General features: G+C 40.6%; 2 protein-coding genes across 2 annotated transcripts in view; both read right to left on the bottom strand.

The window, feature by feature from the left end:
- Window positions 1-11,207, bottom strand: part of arhgef25a (Rho guanine nucleotide exchange factor 25a) — a 72,670-nt gene extending 61,463 nt beyond the window's left edge. Inside the window, exons 1-2 of the mRNA XM_088330182.1 lie at window positions 10,900-11,207; window positions 8,832-8,910 (exon numbers count right to left, since the gene is read on the bottom strand). Coding sequence (XP_088186308.1) covers window positions 8,832-8,910; window positions 10,900-11,205 — 385 coding nt within the window. The 5' untranslated portion in view covers window positions 11,206-11,207. The remainder of the gene's footprint in view (window positions 1-8,831; window positions 8,911-10,899) is intronic.
- Window positions 1-15,024, bottom strand: part of LOC148368257 (uncharacterized) — a 541,253-nt gene that overhangs the window by 390,848 nt on the left and 135,381 nt on the right. The window lies entirely within an intron of this gene.

Here is a 15,024-nt window from a genome sequence, read left to right as displayed (position 1 = left end):
TGAGAACGTCCTGTGACTTTGCCAAAAAGGGTCCGCTGCTAGCTAGCTAGCTAGCTAGCTAGCGAGGTTAGCTGTTAGCTGTCCTTTTGTCAATGTTTCTCTCAAAAAAGAGCAACATTTGAATCGTTTCCATGCAGGAAAATGTCCTCTGATGTCACTGAGACAAACTGACCGCTAGTTAGCTACAACAAATTAGCTAGATAGATTGCTAAAAACAAAACTAGATAGCTAGCTAAAACCAGCCCCAAATTTAGCTTGACGACGAGCATGAAAAGTCAAATGTTAGCTCAATAGCATGCGAGAATGCAAAAAGCTAGCTAGATATTTTGCTAGCTAGCAAAAAGGCAGGAAGATAGTTAGTTACTGAGATAAAAAGGTAGCCAGACAGCTAGTTCAAAACAAAGCTAGATAGCTAGCTAAAACGAGTCCAATAGTTAGCTTGACGACGAGCATAAAATTTCAAATATTAGCTCAATAGCGTGAGAGAATGCAAAAGCTAGCTAGATATCTTGCTGAATAGCAAAAAGGTTGAAGATAGTTAGCTACAGAGACGAAAAGGTAGCCAGACAGCTAGCTCAAAGCAAAGCTAGATAGCTAGCTATAACAAGCCCAAAATTTAGCTTGACGACGAGCATAAAAAGTCAAATGTTAGCTTAATAGCATGCGAGAATGCAAAAAAAGCTAGCTAGATGTCTTGCTATATAGCTAAAAAGGTGGGAAGATAGCTAGCTAGCTACGGAGACAAAATGATAGCTAGAGAGCTAGCGCAAAACAAAGCTAGATAGCTAGCTAAAACGAGCCCAAAATTTAGCTTGATGACGACCATGAAATGTTAGCTCAATAGCATGCGAGAATGTAAAAAGCTAGCTAAACATCTTGCTAAATAGCAAAAAGGTGGGAAGATACCTAGCTAAAAAGCTAACAAGGTACCTTGATTATTAGCTGAAAGGTAGACGGGTAAAAAACAAAAATGGAGATAGATAACTTGCTAAAAGATTAAATAGACAATTAATTAGCCAGATAAAAAGCTAAAAACAAAGCTAGATAGCTAGCTAAAACCAGCCCAAAATTTAGCTTGACGACAAGTATAAAACGCCAAATGTTAGCTCAATAGCATGCCAGAATGCAAAAAGCTAGCTACATATCTTTCTAAATAGCAACAATGGTGGGAAGATAGCTAGCTAAATAGCTAACAAGGTAGCTTGATCGTTAGCTAAAGGGTAAACGGGTAAAAAACAAAAAGGGAGGTAGATAACTAGCTAAAAGAGTAAAAAGACAACTCATTAGCCAGATAGAAAGCTAAAAACAAAGCTAAACAACTAGCTAAAACGAGCCCCAAATTTAGCTTGTCAACGAGCATAAAAAGTCAAATGTTAGCTCAATAGCATGGGAGAATGCAAAATGCTAGCTAGATATCTTGCTAAATAGCTAAAAAGGTGGGAAGATAGCTAGCTACTGAGACAAAAAAGGTAGCCAGAGTGCTAGCTCAAAACAAAGCGAGATAGCTAGCTAAAACCAGCCCAAAATGTAGCTAGACGACGAGCATAAAAAGTCAAATGCTAGCTCAATAGCAAGCGAGGATGTAAATAGCTAGCAGATATCTTGCTAAGTAGCAAAAAGGCGGGAAGATAGCTAGCTACAAAGATAAAAAGCTAGCCAGACATCTAGCTTAAAAGAACTGCACATTGTTTCCATCAAGTTGACTTGAGTTTGTTGTATTTCCCGTCAAATAAATCAACTGGAATCGATGATGACTTAGCGCCTCCTTGAAATGGCTGTACTTGTTGCACAAAGCCAGTAGGGGGCGTCAGGACCTCGAGTATAACAGGCATTAAAGGGACAGGTTGTGTTATTTAGCGCCTCCTAGTGGGTGTTTTTGAAATAGTCGTAGAAGAAGTATCTATATTAGCCTCGTGTAGAGGAAGCTGACATCATTGGCGGCCGTCGTGCTGCTACGGACGCCCCCAAAGAAAATCAAAACCTGTCTCGCTTGTTTCCTTTCTTTTTCCTTCATCTTTTCTTTTGAATTCTTTTCTTTGTTTCCTTTCTTGTTCTTTTTTCGTTCCTTCGTTTCCCTCTCCTTTTCTTTCTTCTTTTCCCCTGTCCTGATTTTTTTTTTCTTTTACCTTTTCGCCTTTTTTTCTTTTTCAGTTTATTTTATTTTTCCCCAATTTCCTCTTCTTATTCTTTTTTTGTTCCTTCTTTTCCCTCTTCCTTTACTTTCTTCTTTCCCCCTGACCTGATTTTGATCTTTCTGTCTTACCTTTTCACTTTTGTTTCCTTATCGTTTTTTTTTTCGTTTTTTTTTTTTTCTTTATCTTCTCTTTTTAATTATTTTCTTTGTTTCTTCTTATTCTGTTTTATTTCCTTCTTTTCCCTCTTACTTTTGTTTCTTCTTCCCACCTGACCTGATTTTTTTAATTTCTTTTCTACCTTTTCGCTTTTGTTTCTTTTTCGGTTTATTTAATTTTCCCCCTATTTCTGCTTCTTATTCTTTTTTCATTCCTTCTTTTCCCTCTTCCTTTTTTCCTTCTTTTCTCCTGTCCTGATTTTTTTCTTTCTTTCTTACCCAATGGCTTTTGTTTCTTTATTGCTTTTTTTTTATTTTCCCCTATTTACTCTTCTGATTCTTTTTTCTTTCCTTCTTTTCTCTCTTCCTTTTATTTCTTCTTTCCCCCCTGACCTGATTTCCTTTCTTTCTCTCTGACCTAATGGCTTTTGATTTTTTTACCGATTTTTTTGTTCATTTTTCCCCTATTTTCTCCTCTTCTTTTCTCTGTTTCTCATGTTCCTTTTGTCCTTCTCTTCTTCCATTTGTCCATTTTTCTTGGTGGCACGGTGAATGAAATGGGCAAAATCGCTGCAGTTCGGTCACTTTGAGTCGCCTTAGTTTGTAATCTTCCTTTTAGCGCTCCTTTTACGGTTGCGCAACCTCGTACGGTGACATATGACACGCTGTGCCTTTAAGGCTTCTCTTTCATACTGGTTATTTTTTCAAATTCTAAAATGGCGACTTAGCGCCTTCCATACGATGTCATCACTAGGTTATCAGAAGTAGCAGGGGTGAGCAATCGACAGCCCCGGCTCACGCGTGGCCCGACGGGTGTTTTCGTTCGGCCATCCGTACAAAATAGTAAGAATATCACGACGACGTATAAGTAAGTATCGGAAGACGGAAAAACGGGTCGATAGCCGGGACGGGAGAGCAAAAACGCGGTCGGGGTCAGAAACCGGTCGTCGGCCGGGACGGGAGAGCAGACGTGGTCGGGATCAAAAACGGGTCCTAACTGGAGACAGACGGGAGCAACAAACGGGACAGGTGGGAGTCTGGGTGGGAGTCTGGGTGGAAAAAGGCTTGCCTAGTGTTCACTGAGGTTCGCAGACGAACTGACAAAAGGGGACAGGTTCAAAGGACCACTACTATGAATACCTAATATTTCCTTTGCTAAATTCAGTGTCCTGCATAATGGCCACCAGGGGGCAGCTCATAAGGGTACAGTAAACCCGTTTGAAAAGATGCCCGAGCCGCCTCAACCGGCTCCTCTTTATTCACGTCTCAGGATAGGAACACCCCACCTTACCACATATTCACTCGACGGCGTAAAATGAGACACTTTTTGGCCCCTCTTTATGGCATTTTCTCCACTATACCACATCAACAAATGACAGTACAGCCCCAGGATACAGCGACCCCACCTTAAGACATATTCCCTTGACAGCGTAAAATAAGATGCTTTTTTGCCCCCTCTTTATGGATTTTACCCCCACTATACCACATCAACAAATGACTGTACAGCCCCAGGTTACAGCGATCCCACCTTATGACTAATACACTTGACAGCGTAAAATAAGATATTTTTTGGCCCCTCTTTATGGATTTTTCCCCCACTATACCACATCAACAAATGAGAGGAGAGCCCCGGGGTACAGCGACCCCACCTTACGACATATTCCCTCGACAGCGTAAAATAAGATGCTTTTTTGCCCCCTCTTTATGGATTTCCCCCCACTATACCATGTCAACAAATGTACAGCGACCCCACCTTATGACATACTCACTTTACAGCATAGAATAAGATGCTTTTTGGTGCCTCTTTATGGGTTTTTCCCCCCACTATACAACATCCACAAATGACAGCAGAGCCCCGGGTTACAGCGACCCCACCTTATGACATATTCACTCGACAGCGTAAAATGAGATGCATTTTGGCCCCTCTTTATGGATTTTTCCCCCTCTATACCACATCAAGCCAAATTCAAACTCAGGTGGGTCCCTCATATGCCTGTCTGCCATTGGTCCACGTCATATCAAAAGGTGCTCTGTTATTGGTTGGTGTGGTGAAAATGGCCATCTGCTTTTGGCTGCGCTCTCTCGCACAATGCTTTCCTCTCTCTTCATAAAAAAAAAATCTTCTTAGTGTACGTTAATTCTTGCAAGTGGATATTTTCAAATCTGTTTTATTTTTGACCGTTTCTGTCTTTGCATCCGCCCGCCGCTCCACTGTACCACCTCGAGATCGCACCGAATGTTGTTTTTCTTTTACACCACAATGGGAAGTATGTGCTACTCATTTGAATATTAGTTGCCAGTTAGCATAGGTTCTTGTCCTATTCCAAGACTTTACCGTACAGGTGTTAAACAGGCAGCCCGCGGGCCGGATCAAGCCCGCCAAGGGTTTGAATCCGGCCCGCGAGACGTCACTGAGAGAAGCGCAAGAGAAAAATGAGCGACGGTTATAAATATGTCCACTTGATGTCACTCAAGCCAGGCACCACTCGCAAAGCAACCGGAATAGTAGTATAGTATTTCTCTCTCTTTCTCCTTCATCTCCTCTTCTCTTCTCTCTCTTTCTCCTTCCTCTTTTCTTCTCTCTCTTTCTCCTTCCTCTTTTTTTTCTCTCTTTCTCCTTCCTCTTTTCTTCTCTCTCTTTCTCCTTCCTCTTTTCTTCTCTCTCTTTCTCCTTCCTCTTTTTTTCTCTCTTTCTCCTTCCTCTTTTCTTCTCTCTCTTTCTCCTTCCTCTTTTCTTCTCTCTCTTTCTCCTTCCTCTTTTATTCTCTCTCTTTCTCCTTCCTCTCCTCTTCTCTTCTCTCTCTTTCTCATTCCTCTCCTCTTCTTTTCTCTCTCTTTCTCCTTCCTCTTTTCTTCTCTCTCTTTCTCCTTCCTCTTCTCTTCTGTCTCTTTCTCCTTCCTCTTTTCTTCTCTCTCTTTCTCCTTCCTCTTTTTTTCTCTCTTTCTCCTTCCTCTTTTCTTCTCTCTCTTTCTCCTTCCTCTTCTCTTCTCTCTCTTTCTCCTTCCTCTTTTCTTCTCTCTCTTTCTCCTTCCTCTTTTTTTCTCTCTTTCTCCTTCCTCTTTCCTTCTCTCTCTTTCTCTCTTCTCTCCCTCTAAGCCTATGAGTCCAGCCCCCTAGCTAAAAGGAGCCGGACGCTCCCGCTCCCCGAGTGTCGAGTCCTAGACTGTATCCGCCGGAGTGAGCCACACAAGTTCTGTATTGGATCAAGAATGCTAATGCTAATGCTAACGCTAGCGCCAGTGTCAGACTTAAAGTGACGTCGAAGTCTCGGCATGGGATCCGGCCAAAAATGACTCGGACCGAAAATACTACAACAGTATTACGACACCACAAAAAGGGTACGACCGAAATACTACAAACAGTCAACTACTATGATATTCCAAAAATACTACAGAAATAGTACAAATAATATTACTATGAAAATGCATCTTCAGAAATACTAACATGTATTCCACTACAGTAATATTATAATACAAAAACACTACTAGAGAAATTTTACGACAGAAAAGACTTCCACAAAAATCTTAAGACAATACGACAAAAATACTACAGAATACTACAAAACTAAATACCAAATTGAGTGCTTAAATGTCTAACACATTATTTTCTCTTCAATCTGATTAAAAAACATACTATAGAAATACTACAAAAGTATTACAACAGTAATACTATGATAAAAAAATACTATTACAGAAATACTACAAAATTACAACCAAAGTCATATTCAGAAATATTTAAGAAATACTACAAAGATACGAGTATGGTAATACTTCAAAAATACTTCTTCAGAAACATGACAAAAATACCACTATCGTTACACGATAACAGACAAAATACTGCTACATAAATATGACGCCAGAAATACTAAAAAATATATATATTTTCACGGAAATCATACATCGTAAATACTACAAAATGCAACATCAGTAATACCCCGTACTACAAAAATACTGCAGCCAAACAACAGAATTATACGATGGGAATACTACGAAGACACTAGTGTATGAAGACTAAAATATAAAAGTACTGTAATACTATGAAAATACAACAGAAATACTTCAAAATTTGACTGCAGAAATACTACAAAAACACCACCAAAAATACTACTCAAATAACAGAATTATACTATGGGAATACTACAAAGACACTTGTGTATAAATACTAAAATATAAAAGTACTGTAAAAGTATGAAAATACAAAAGAAATACTCCCCAAAAAAATGACTGCAGAAATACTACAAAAATACAACTGAAATAATACTACAAAATTACTGCAGCCAAACAACAGAATTATACTATGGAAATACTCCGAAGGCACTAATGCATAAATACTAAAATATAAAAGTAATGTAATACTATAAAAATACAACGGAAATATGACAAAAACACCACAAAGTACAACTGAAGTAATACTACAGAATGACTGCAGCTAAACAAGAGAATTATACTATGGGAATACTACAAAGACCCTAGTGTATAAATACTAAAATATAAAAGTACTGTAAAAGTATGAAAATACAAAAGAAATACTCCCCCAAAAAATGACTGCAGAAATACTACAAAAACACCACAAAAATACAACTCAAATTACAGAATTATACTATGGGAATACTACAAAGACACTAATGTACAAATACTAAAATATAAAAGTACTGTAATAGTATAAAAATACAACAGAAATACTTCAAAAATTGACTGCAGAAATACTACAAAAGCACCACAAAAATACTACTCAAATAACAGAATTATACCATGGGAATACTACAAAGACACTTGTGTATAAATACTAAAATATAAAAGTACTGTAAAAGTATGAAAATACAAAAGAAATACTCCCCCAAAAAATGACTGCAGAAATACTACAAAAACACCACAAAAATACAACTCAAATTACAGAATTATACTATGGGAATACTACAAAGACACTAATGTACAAATACTAAAATATAAAAGTACTGTAATAGTATAAAAATACAACAGAAATACTTCAAAAATTGACTGCAGAAATACTACAAAAACACCACAAAAATACTACTCAAATAACAGAATTATACCATGGGAATACTACAAAGACACTTGTGTATGAATACTAAAATATAAAAGTAATGTAATACTATAAAAATACAACGGAAATATGACAAAAACACCAGAAAGTACAACTGAAGTAATACTACAGAATGACTGCAGCTAAACAAGAGAATTATACTATGGGAATACTACAAAGACCCTAGTGTATAAATACTAAAATATAAAAGTACTGTAAAAGTATGAAAATACAAAAGAAATACTCCCCCAAAAAATGACTGCAGAAATACTACAAAAACACCACAAAAATACAACTCAAATTACAGAATTATACTATGGGAATACTACAAAGACACTAATGTACAAATACTAAAATATAAAAGTACTGTAATAGTATAAAAATACAACAGAAATACTTCAAAAATTGACTGCAGAAATACTACAAAAACACCACAAAAATACTACTCAAATAACAGAATTATACCATGGGAATACTACAAAGACACTTGTGTATAAATACTAAAATATAAAAGTAATGTAATACTATAAAAATACAACGGAAATATGACAAAAACACCAGAAAGTACAACTGAAGTAATACTACAGAATGACTGCAGCTAAACAAGAGAATTATACTATGGGAATACTACAAAGACCCTAGTGTATAAATACTAAAATATAAAAGTACTGTAAAAGTATGAAAATACAAAAGAAATACTCCCCCAAAAAATGACTGCAGAAATACTACAAAAACACCACAAAAATACAACTCAAATTACAGAATTATACTATGGGAATACTACAAAGACACTAATGTACAAATACTAAAATATAAAAGTACTGTAATAGTATAAAAATACAACAGAAATACTTCAAAAATTGACTGCAGAAATACTACAAAAACACCACAAAAATACTACTCAAATAACAGAATTATACCATGGGAATACTACAAAGACACTTGTGTATAAATACTAAAATATAAAAGTAATGTAATACTATAAAAATACAACGGAAATATGACAAAAACACCAGAAAGTACAACTGAAGTAATACTACAAAATGACTGCAGCTAAACAAGAGAATTATACTATGGAAATAATACGAAGACACCAGTGCATCGTTACTAAAATATAAAAGTACTGTAATAGTATAAAAATACAACAGAAATACTTCAAAAATACTGCAGAAACACAACTATAACTCTACTACAGATATCCTACGACAGTTCTACAATACAAGTCTTAGAAAAGTACAGTGGTAAGAATGAAAAGGACTGAACCATTTCAAGGCAGTGGCATATTTCCGATGCTTTTTAAATTTCTATCTGATGTTTTTTATCCTATTTGAGGCCATTTTTGTTTTCGATGGCCCGGCTTATTTTAAGGCGCAGCGTGTAAACAGGCGCATTCTCTTTTTCTTCTTTGTTTTGCTGTTCCTTGAATAAACACCCCCCCGGCCCCGCTCGCGTCCCGCGCTTGGGTCCGTCCCACACCTCAGGTTATTCCGGTCTTACCCGTCGGGTGCCGGGGCCCCTCCTTTGGGCCCCGGACACGCTCGCTTTCCTCTTTACCGGACGGGGGCTCCTCGGCGAGCTGCACAAGAGAAAAAAAAAAAAGCATTTTCTTGAGTCGGAAAAATCCTTTCATTTGGCAATTGATGTATCTTTCCATCCCTCTATTTATCTATCTATCTATCCATCTATATCCCTCTCTCTATTTTTCTCTCTCTCTATATTATATATATATATATATATATATATATATATATATATATATATATATATATATAAAACTATCCATCTCTCTCTTCTTCTCTCTCTCTCTCTTTCTCTTTCTCTCTCTCCCTCGCTTTCTCTCTATCTATCTATATCTCTATATCTATATAGCTCTCTCTATTTATCTATATCACACTCTCTATCTATCTATGGTATCTATCTATCTATCTATCTATCTATCTGTATCTCTATCTATCTATCTTTATCTCTCTATTTATATCTCTCTATCTATATCTGTCTCTCTATCTCTCTCTCTCTCGCTCTCTCTCTCTCTCTCTCTCTCTCTTTCTGTGTCTCTATCTATCCATTAATCTATCTATCTATCCCCCCTCTCTCTATCTATCCATATGTATCTCTCTCTCCCTCTCTCTATATATCTGTATATCTCTCTCTATTTATCTATCTATCTATTTATTTACAGTATCTATCTATCCATCTATCTAAACCCCTCTCTCTATCTATCTATCTATCTATCTATCTATCTGTATCTCTCTCTATCTATCTTTATCTCTCTATCTATCTCTCTCTCTCTCTATCTATATCTGTTCTCTATATATCTATATCTGTCCCTCTATGTATCTCTCTCTTTCTCTATCCATTTATCTATCTATCTATCTATCCATCTATGGTATCTATCTATCCATCTATATCCCTCTCACTATTTTTCTCTCTCTATATATTATATATATATATATTTATATATATATATATAAGTATATATATATATATATATATATATATATATATATATATATATATATATATATATATATATATATATATATATAACTATCCATCTCTCTCTCTTTTTCTCTCTCTCTCTCTTTCTCTTTCTCTCTCTCCCTCGCTTTCTCTCTATCTATCTATATCTCTATATCTATATAGCTCTCTCTATTTATCTATATCACACTCTCTATCTATCTATGGTATCTATCTATCTATCTATCTATCTATCTGTATCTCTATCTATCTATCTTTATCTCTCTATTTATATCTCTCTATCTATATCTGTCTCTCTATCTCTCTCTCTCTCTCTCTCTCTCTCTCTCTCTCTCTTTCTGTGTCTCTATCTATCCATTGATCTATCTATCTATCCCCCCTCTCTCTATCTATCCATATGTATCTCTCTCTCCCTCTCTCTATATATCTGTATATCTCTCTCTATTTATCTATCTATCTATTTATTTACAGTATCTATCTATCCATCTATCTAAACCCCTCTCTCTATCTATCTTTATCTCTCTATCTATATCTCTCTCTCTCTATCTATATCTGTTCTCTATATATCTATATCTGTCCCTCTATGTATCTCTCTCTTTCTCTATCTATCCATTTATCTATCTATCTATGTATCTATCTATCTTCCCCCCTCTCTCTCTATCTATCTATCTCTTACTCTCTCTCTCTCTGGATCTATCTATCTATTGAGCTATCTATCATCTATATGTCTCTCTCTCTATCTATATCTTGCTCTCTATCTATCTATCTCTCTCTCTTTCTCTCTCTATCCATCTCTCTCTATCTATAACTCTCTCTGTACCAATCTATACCTCTCTCTCTATATATCTAGACATCTATCTACCTACCTCCCGACCTGTCTGTCAGTCCGTCGACATAAAAAAGGTGGTGAAAAGATGGCACCCAGCCGAAACTCCAACCCTAGCTTGAAGCGAAAACCCCTAACCCAAAGCCCACCCCTATATGAAAACCCGATCCCGAGCTCCTAACCATGAAACACTAAACCCGGATCGAAGCAAAGACATTTAGTCCAAAAGGAGAAAGTCTAAAGGCGGCCCTCCAGACTCACCCACTGGTGCTTGGGCAGCGCCACGGAGGTCAGGACGTCGGCCATGGCGCCCAACATCTGGTCGGTGCGACCGGGACCCTTACCCAGCGCCTTCATCTTTCTCGCTTCCTTTCGGGGTCGCACTTCTGCTCCAGGTCTCGACGGGACCGGAGGACTCGGACTCCGCGTCCTTCCATCCGGCCGGCAGGGGGAACGGAATCCGCCGGGGAAAGAAATCCAATCTCCTTCCTCGGTTACCGTCCGGTTCTGGACTGCGGAGCGGCGCGTCGTCCCCCCTCTCCGGAATCTCCTGGGCAGGTTTTCCATTGGCCGGGGCCCTCCTCCCCCGTCCCCCTCCCGCCTTCCATTATCCCCCCTTCCTCCGCGCAGGATTCCTGTCTGAGCGTCCTCGCGGGGCCCGTTCCGTCTCGGCCCTCTTTGAAGACGTCCCTTTCTTTCCCTGCCGGAAACCTGAGACCAGGAGGCGCGTGCCGCCCCCGCTCTGGGCCGGCCGCCCCTAATAAGGTAAGGGCCCGTCCCCCGAAGCCCGTACCCGCAAAAACAACTCTTCTAACTCGTTTTATGAGGCGCTATCCTCTGAGACGGTCCGCCAAGGCCGGGCCCCTGAAACTGGTCCCTGAAGCTTTGAAATCTCAGCCCCTAGAAATTGTCCCCTAAACCTTGATCCACAAGACTTGTCCCTGGAAACCTGTCCCCCAAAACCCTCAAAAGTCACTCAAAGCTTGTCCCCACAGTATGTCCCTCCAAGATTGAAATCAACAAAATGTATCCCCTGAAACTCGTCCCTACAAGTTCATCTCATGAAGCTCGTCCCCAGAGCCCGCACCCTGAAAATTGCTTTATGAAGTGCAATCCTCAAAGATGGTCCACAGAAACTGGGCCCCCAAGAATCTTCCTCTAAAGTTTGTCCCACAAGACTCCCCCGAAACTTGTCCCTACAAGCTCATGTCGTGAAGTTTGTCCCCAAAGCCCGCACCCTGAAAATCATCTCTCTGAACTTGCTTTATGAAGTGTAATCCTCAAAGATGGTCCACTGAAACTGGGCCCCCAAGAATTGTCCCTTAGAAGACTCCCCAGAAACTCGTCCCATCAAGCCTGTCCCTCAAAGGTAGGACCCCTGTAGCCTGACTCCCAAAACACATCCCCTGAAACTTGTCCCGAGAAGCACATTTCATGAAACTCATATCATGAAGCTCTCCCCCATAGTGTGTCCCCTAGAAAATGTCTTATCCTCTTAACTTTGTGCCTCACAGAAACCGGTCCTTTGAAACTGGACCCCTGAAACTCATCCATTGAGGTCTCTCCCTCGAAACTCCAAAGTTCCACCCCTGAAGCTCCTCCTTTTAAGTTGGTCCCCTAAAGTTAGTTGACATCTGAAACAGGTCCCTTAAAGCTAGACCCCTGAAGCTTGTTGCTCAAAGTTTGTGCCTCACAGATTGAACCCTGAAACTAGTCCATTGAGGTTTGTCCCTAGAAACCTGTCCACCAAAGTTCGACCCCTGAAGCTCCTCCCGCGATTATCTACTCCTAAAGTGTGTCCTCCAAAGTTTGTTGACTTCTGAAACGGGTCCCTTAAAGCTCGTCTCCTGATGCTCGACCCCTCAAGAGTGTCACCTGGTGCTCGTCCCTAGACGCTCATCCCTCGAAGCTGGTCTTCAAAAGTCATCCCCGAAAAATCACCGCTCAAAGATTGTCCCCCAAAATTGGTCTCCCAAAGCCTAACCCCTGAAAACGCGTCCCTTAAAAATCAATCCATTAAGTTCTGGTAGGGTGGTCCCTGAAGCTTGTCCACGGGCAGCTGGTTCCCCGAGACATGGGTCCCCTGAAGCAGTTCCCTCGTCCCCCGAATATGGTTTTCCGAAGCTTGTCCCCCGAAACATGTCCGTCTATGAAAGCGTCCAAATTGTGACGCCGTCGAAGCAAGAATGGAGGATACTCGGCAATGAAAGCGATCACCTACAAGATGGTCGCCGTCGGTCCACTCACGGGAGGTCGTTTCGGACGGAGGCCAATTTCCCCCGATGGTCCTGACAAAATAGTTCGTATTCGTCGTGGTTGCCATGGCGCCCAAATGGCCCCACCCTTGTGGCGCCGGCTGCAGCTTGTTGACAGATTGGCTCCCTGTCAGTATTTAAACCCACTCCTATCCATCCCCTTTTGTCGGTCTGTCTGCCAATCTCCAAATCTTTTTACACGGCAAGCACTTTTTCGCCTGTCCTGTTTTTTGCGCCTGTTTGTCTCCCGCTACTATCTGTTTTGATCTCGACCACATCTACTCTCCTCTCCTGGCTTTTGACTCGTTTCCGATCCCGATCACGTATTTGCTCTTCTTTCCCGGCTGCTGACCCGTTTTTTTCTGTTTCTGACACCGCCATCGCTCGCCGCAGAAGTCCCACTTCCGTGTCTGAGCAACCTACTCCCTGCCACCGGCGACCACTGAATCGTGTGCGCAATCATTTCCCTTCTTCCCGATAAAACTGTGAGAAACGTTACGCGATTGGGTCCCGTCTCTGTTCCGGTCCTGACAGTATATGTCAGAAAGGAGACGGGGACATTCTTTTCTCGGACGCGGAAAAGTCCCCGTCTGGATGCAGACATAGCCCGGAGAGTCTAATATTAGCCGAGCGCTATGCGGCTAATCTTAGCGTCCTCTCTTCTGGCCGGCACGCAGAGAATGCGACAAAGATGGCGGATCTTTCGGAAAGGAATGGAAAAAAAATGGCGGCTGACGGTTTGTGAACGAAATCCGAGTCTTCTCTTTAGAGATAAGGCGGTTTTCCTATCCCGGTCATTGTGTTCCGACACGCTAATCTCTCCCATTTCGCTTGTCACAAATTCAATAGGTAACGGGACCCAAACGCATACCTGTCAACCTGTTCGTTTTTGCCGTCCAAAGTACGTTTATTATTTTGTACGACGTACAAAAAAATCTGTCCGGAAAAAGGCAAATTTGTCACTGATGGCTACCGTCCGGTATACACCCACTATCTCATCTCATCTCATCAGCCGTACCGCTTATCCTCATTAGGGCCATCTCCGGGCAGTGGGCAGGGGACACCCTGAACTGGTTGCCAGCCAATCGCAGGGCACACAGGGACAGACAACTCATTCGCTCATTCACACCTAGGGACAATTTGGACCGGCCAATTCACCTGAAATGCATGTTTTTGGAACGTGGGAGGAAACCGGAGTGCCCGGAGGAAACCCACGCAAGCACGGGGAGAACATACAAACTCCGCACAGGAAGTCTGGAGCTGGATTTGAACCCACGACAGGTTCCCATGACATGAACTGTGCCGCACAAGCGCTAACCACTGCGCCGCCGTGCTGCCCTACACCCACTATCACCAAACGGCAAATCAAGTCAAAAGAGTTCACCGCGGTAGCCTCTATCTCGGTATCGGTTTTTTTCGTCGCAAACCGAGCGAGCGGTTGGATGCTACCGTGCGCGTGCGTCTGCCGCCTGGGGATTTCCCATCATGCATCATTCCGATCCGGGGTCGATTGAGTCCATTTGAAATACACGGGGTCTTAAAAAACACATCGGATTTCATGCGGTAGTTGTGCGGCGAAAGGAAGTCCGTCTCTTTTTAGAGAAGCGGCTTTTTCGGCTCGACTCATGAAAGAGAGTCGGCTCTCCGACGGCTCACTCGCTTTGATGCGTTATATGACGAATGATGATGTTGTAGAAAGAAGTTTGAAAAAAAAGGAATATAAAAGGAGAAAATGAAAAAAGACATTACCAACAATCATTTCATGCAGAAAATAAGAAAATGTAGGATTCTACTTCATTCTATTTGCATGTATTTTTTCCTTCTACAGTGAACGTGCAAGCGACTTCATTTTTCAACTTTTTTTGAAAATAAACCTCATTCACGTCGAGCATCCTCCAGCTGATGTTACACATGTTTAACATATTTTTTTTTAAGTTGTTGTTGTTTTATCTCATCTGCAAAATAAATAATAAATGTCAGTCTCACACGACACCATTTCATTGTTGACATTAAGGCTCATTTATTGAGCAAGTCTCACTAAATCACAAGAGATCCCTTTTAGAGCGCTCGTCTCGGGATCAAGAGATCGCAGTTCGAATCCCGGCTCCTCCGTGTTACATGTGGAAGTGTC

This window comes from Urocampus carinirostris, chromosome 3 (assembly GCF_059441175.1).
Source record: "Urocampus carinirostris isolate Australia breed hairy pipefish chromosome 3, RoL_Ucar_1.0, whole genome shotgun sequence".
Taxonomy (NCBI): domain Eukaryota; kingdom Metazoa; phylum Chordata; class Actinopteri; order Syngnathiformes; family Syngnathidae; genus Urocampus; species Urocampus carinirostris.
Note: the sequence above shows the minus strand (reverse complement) of the source record. Positions and strands in the feature narration are given on the sequence as shown.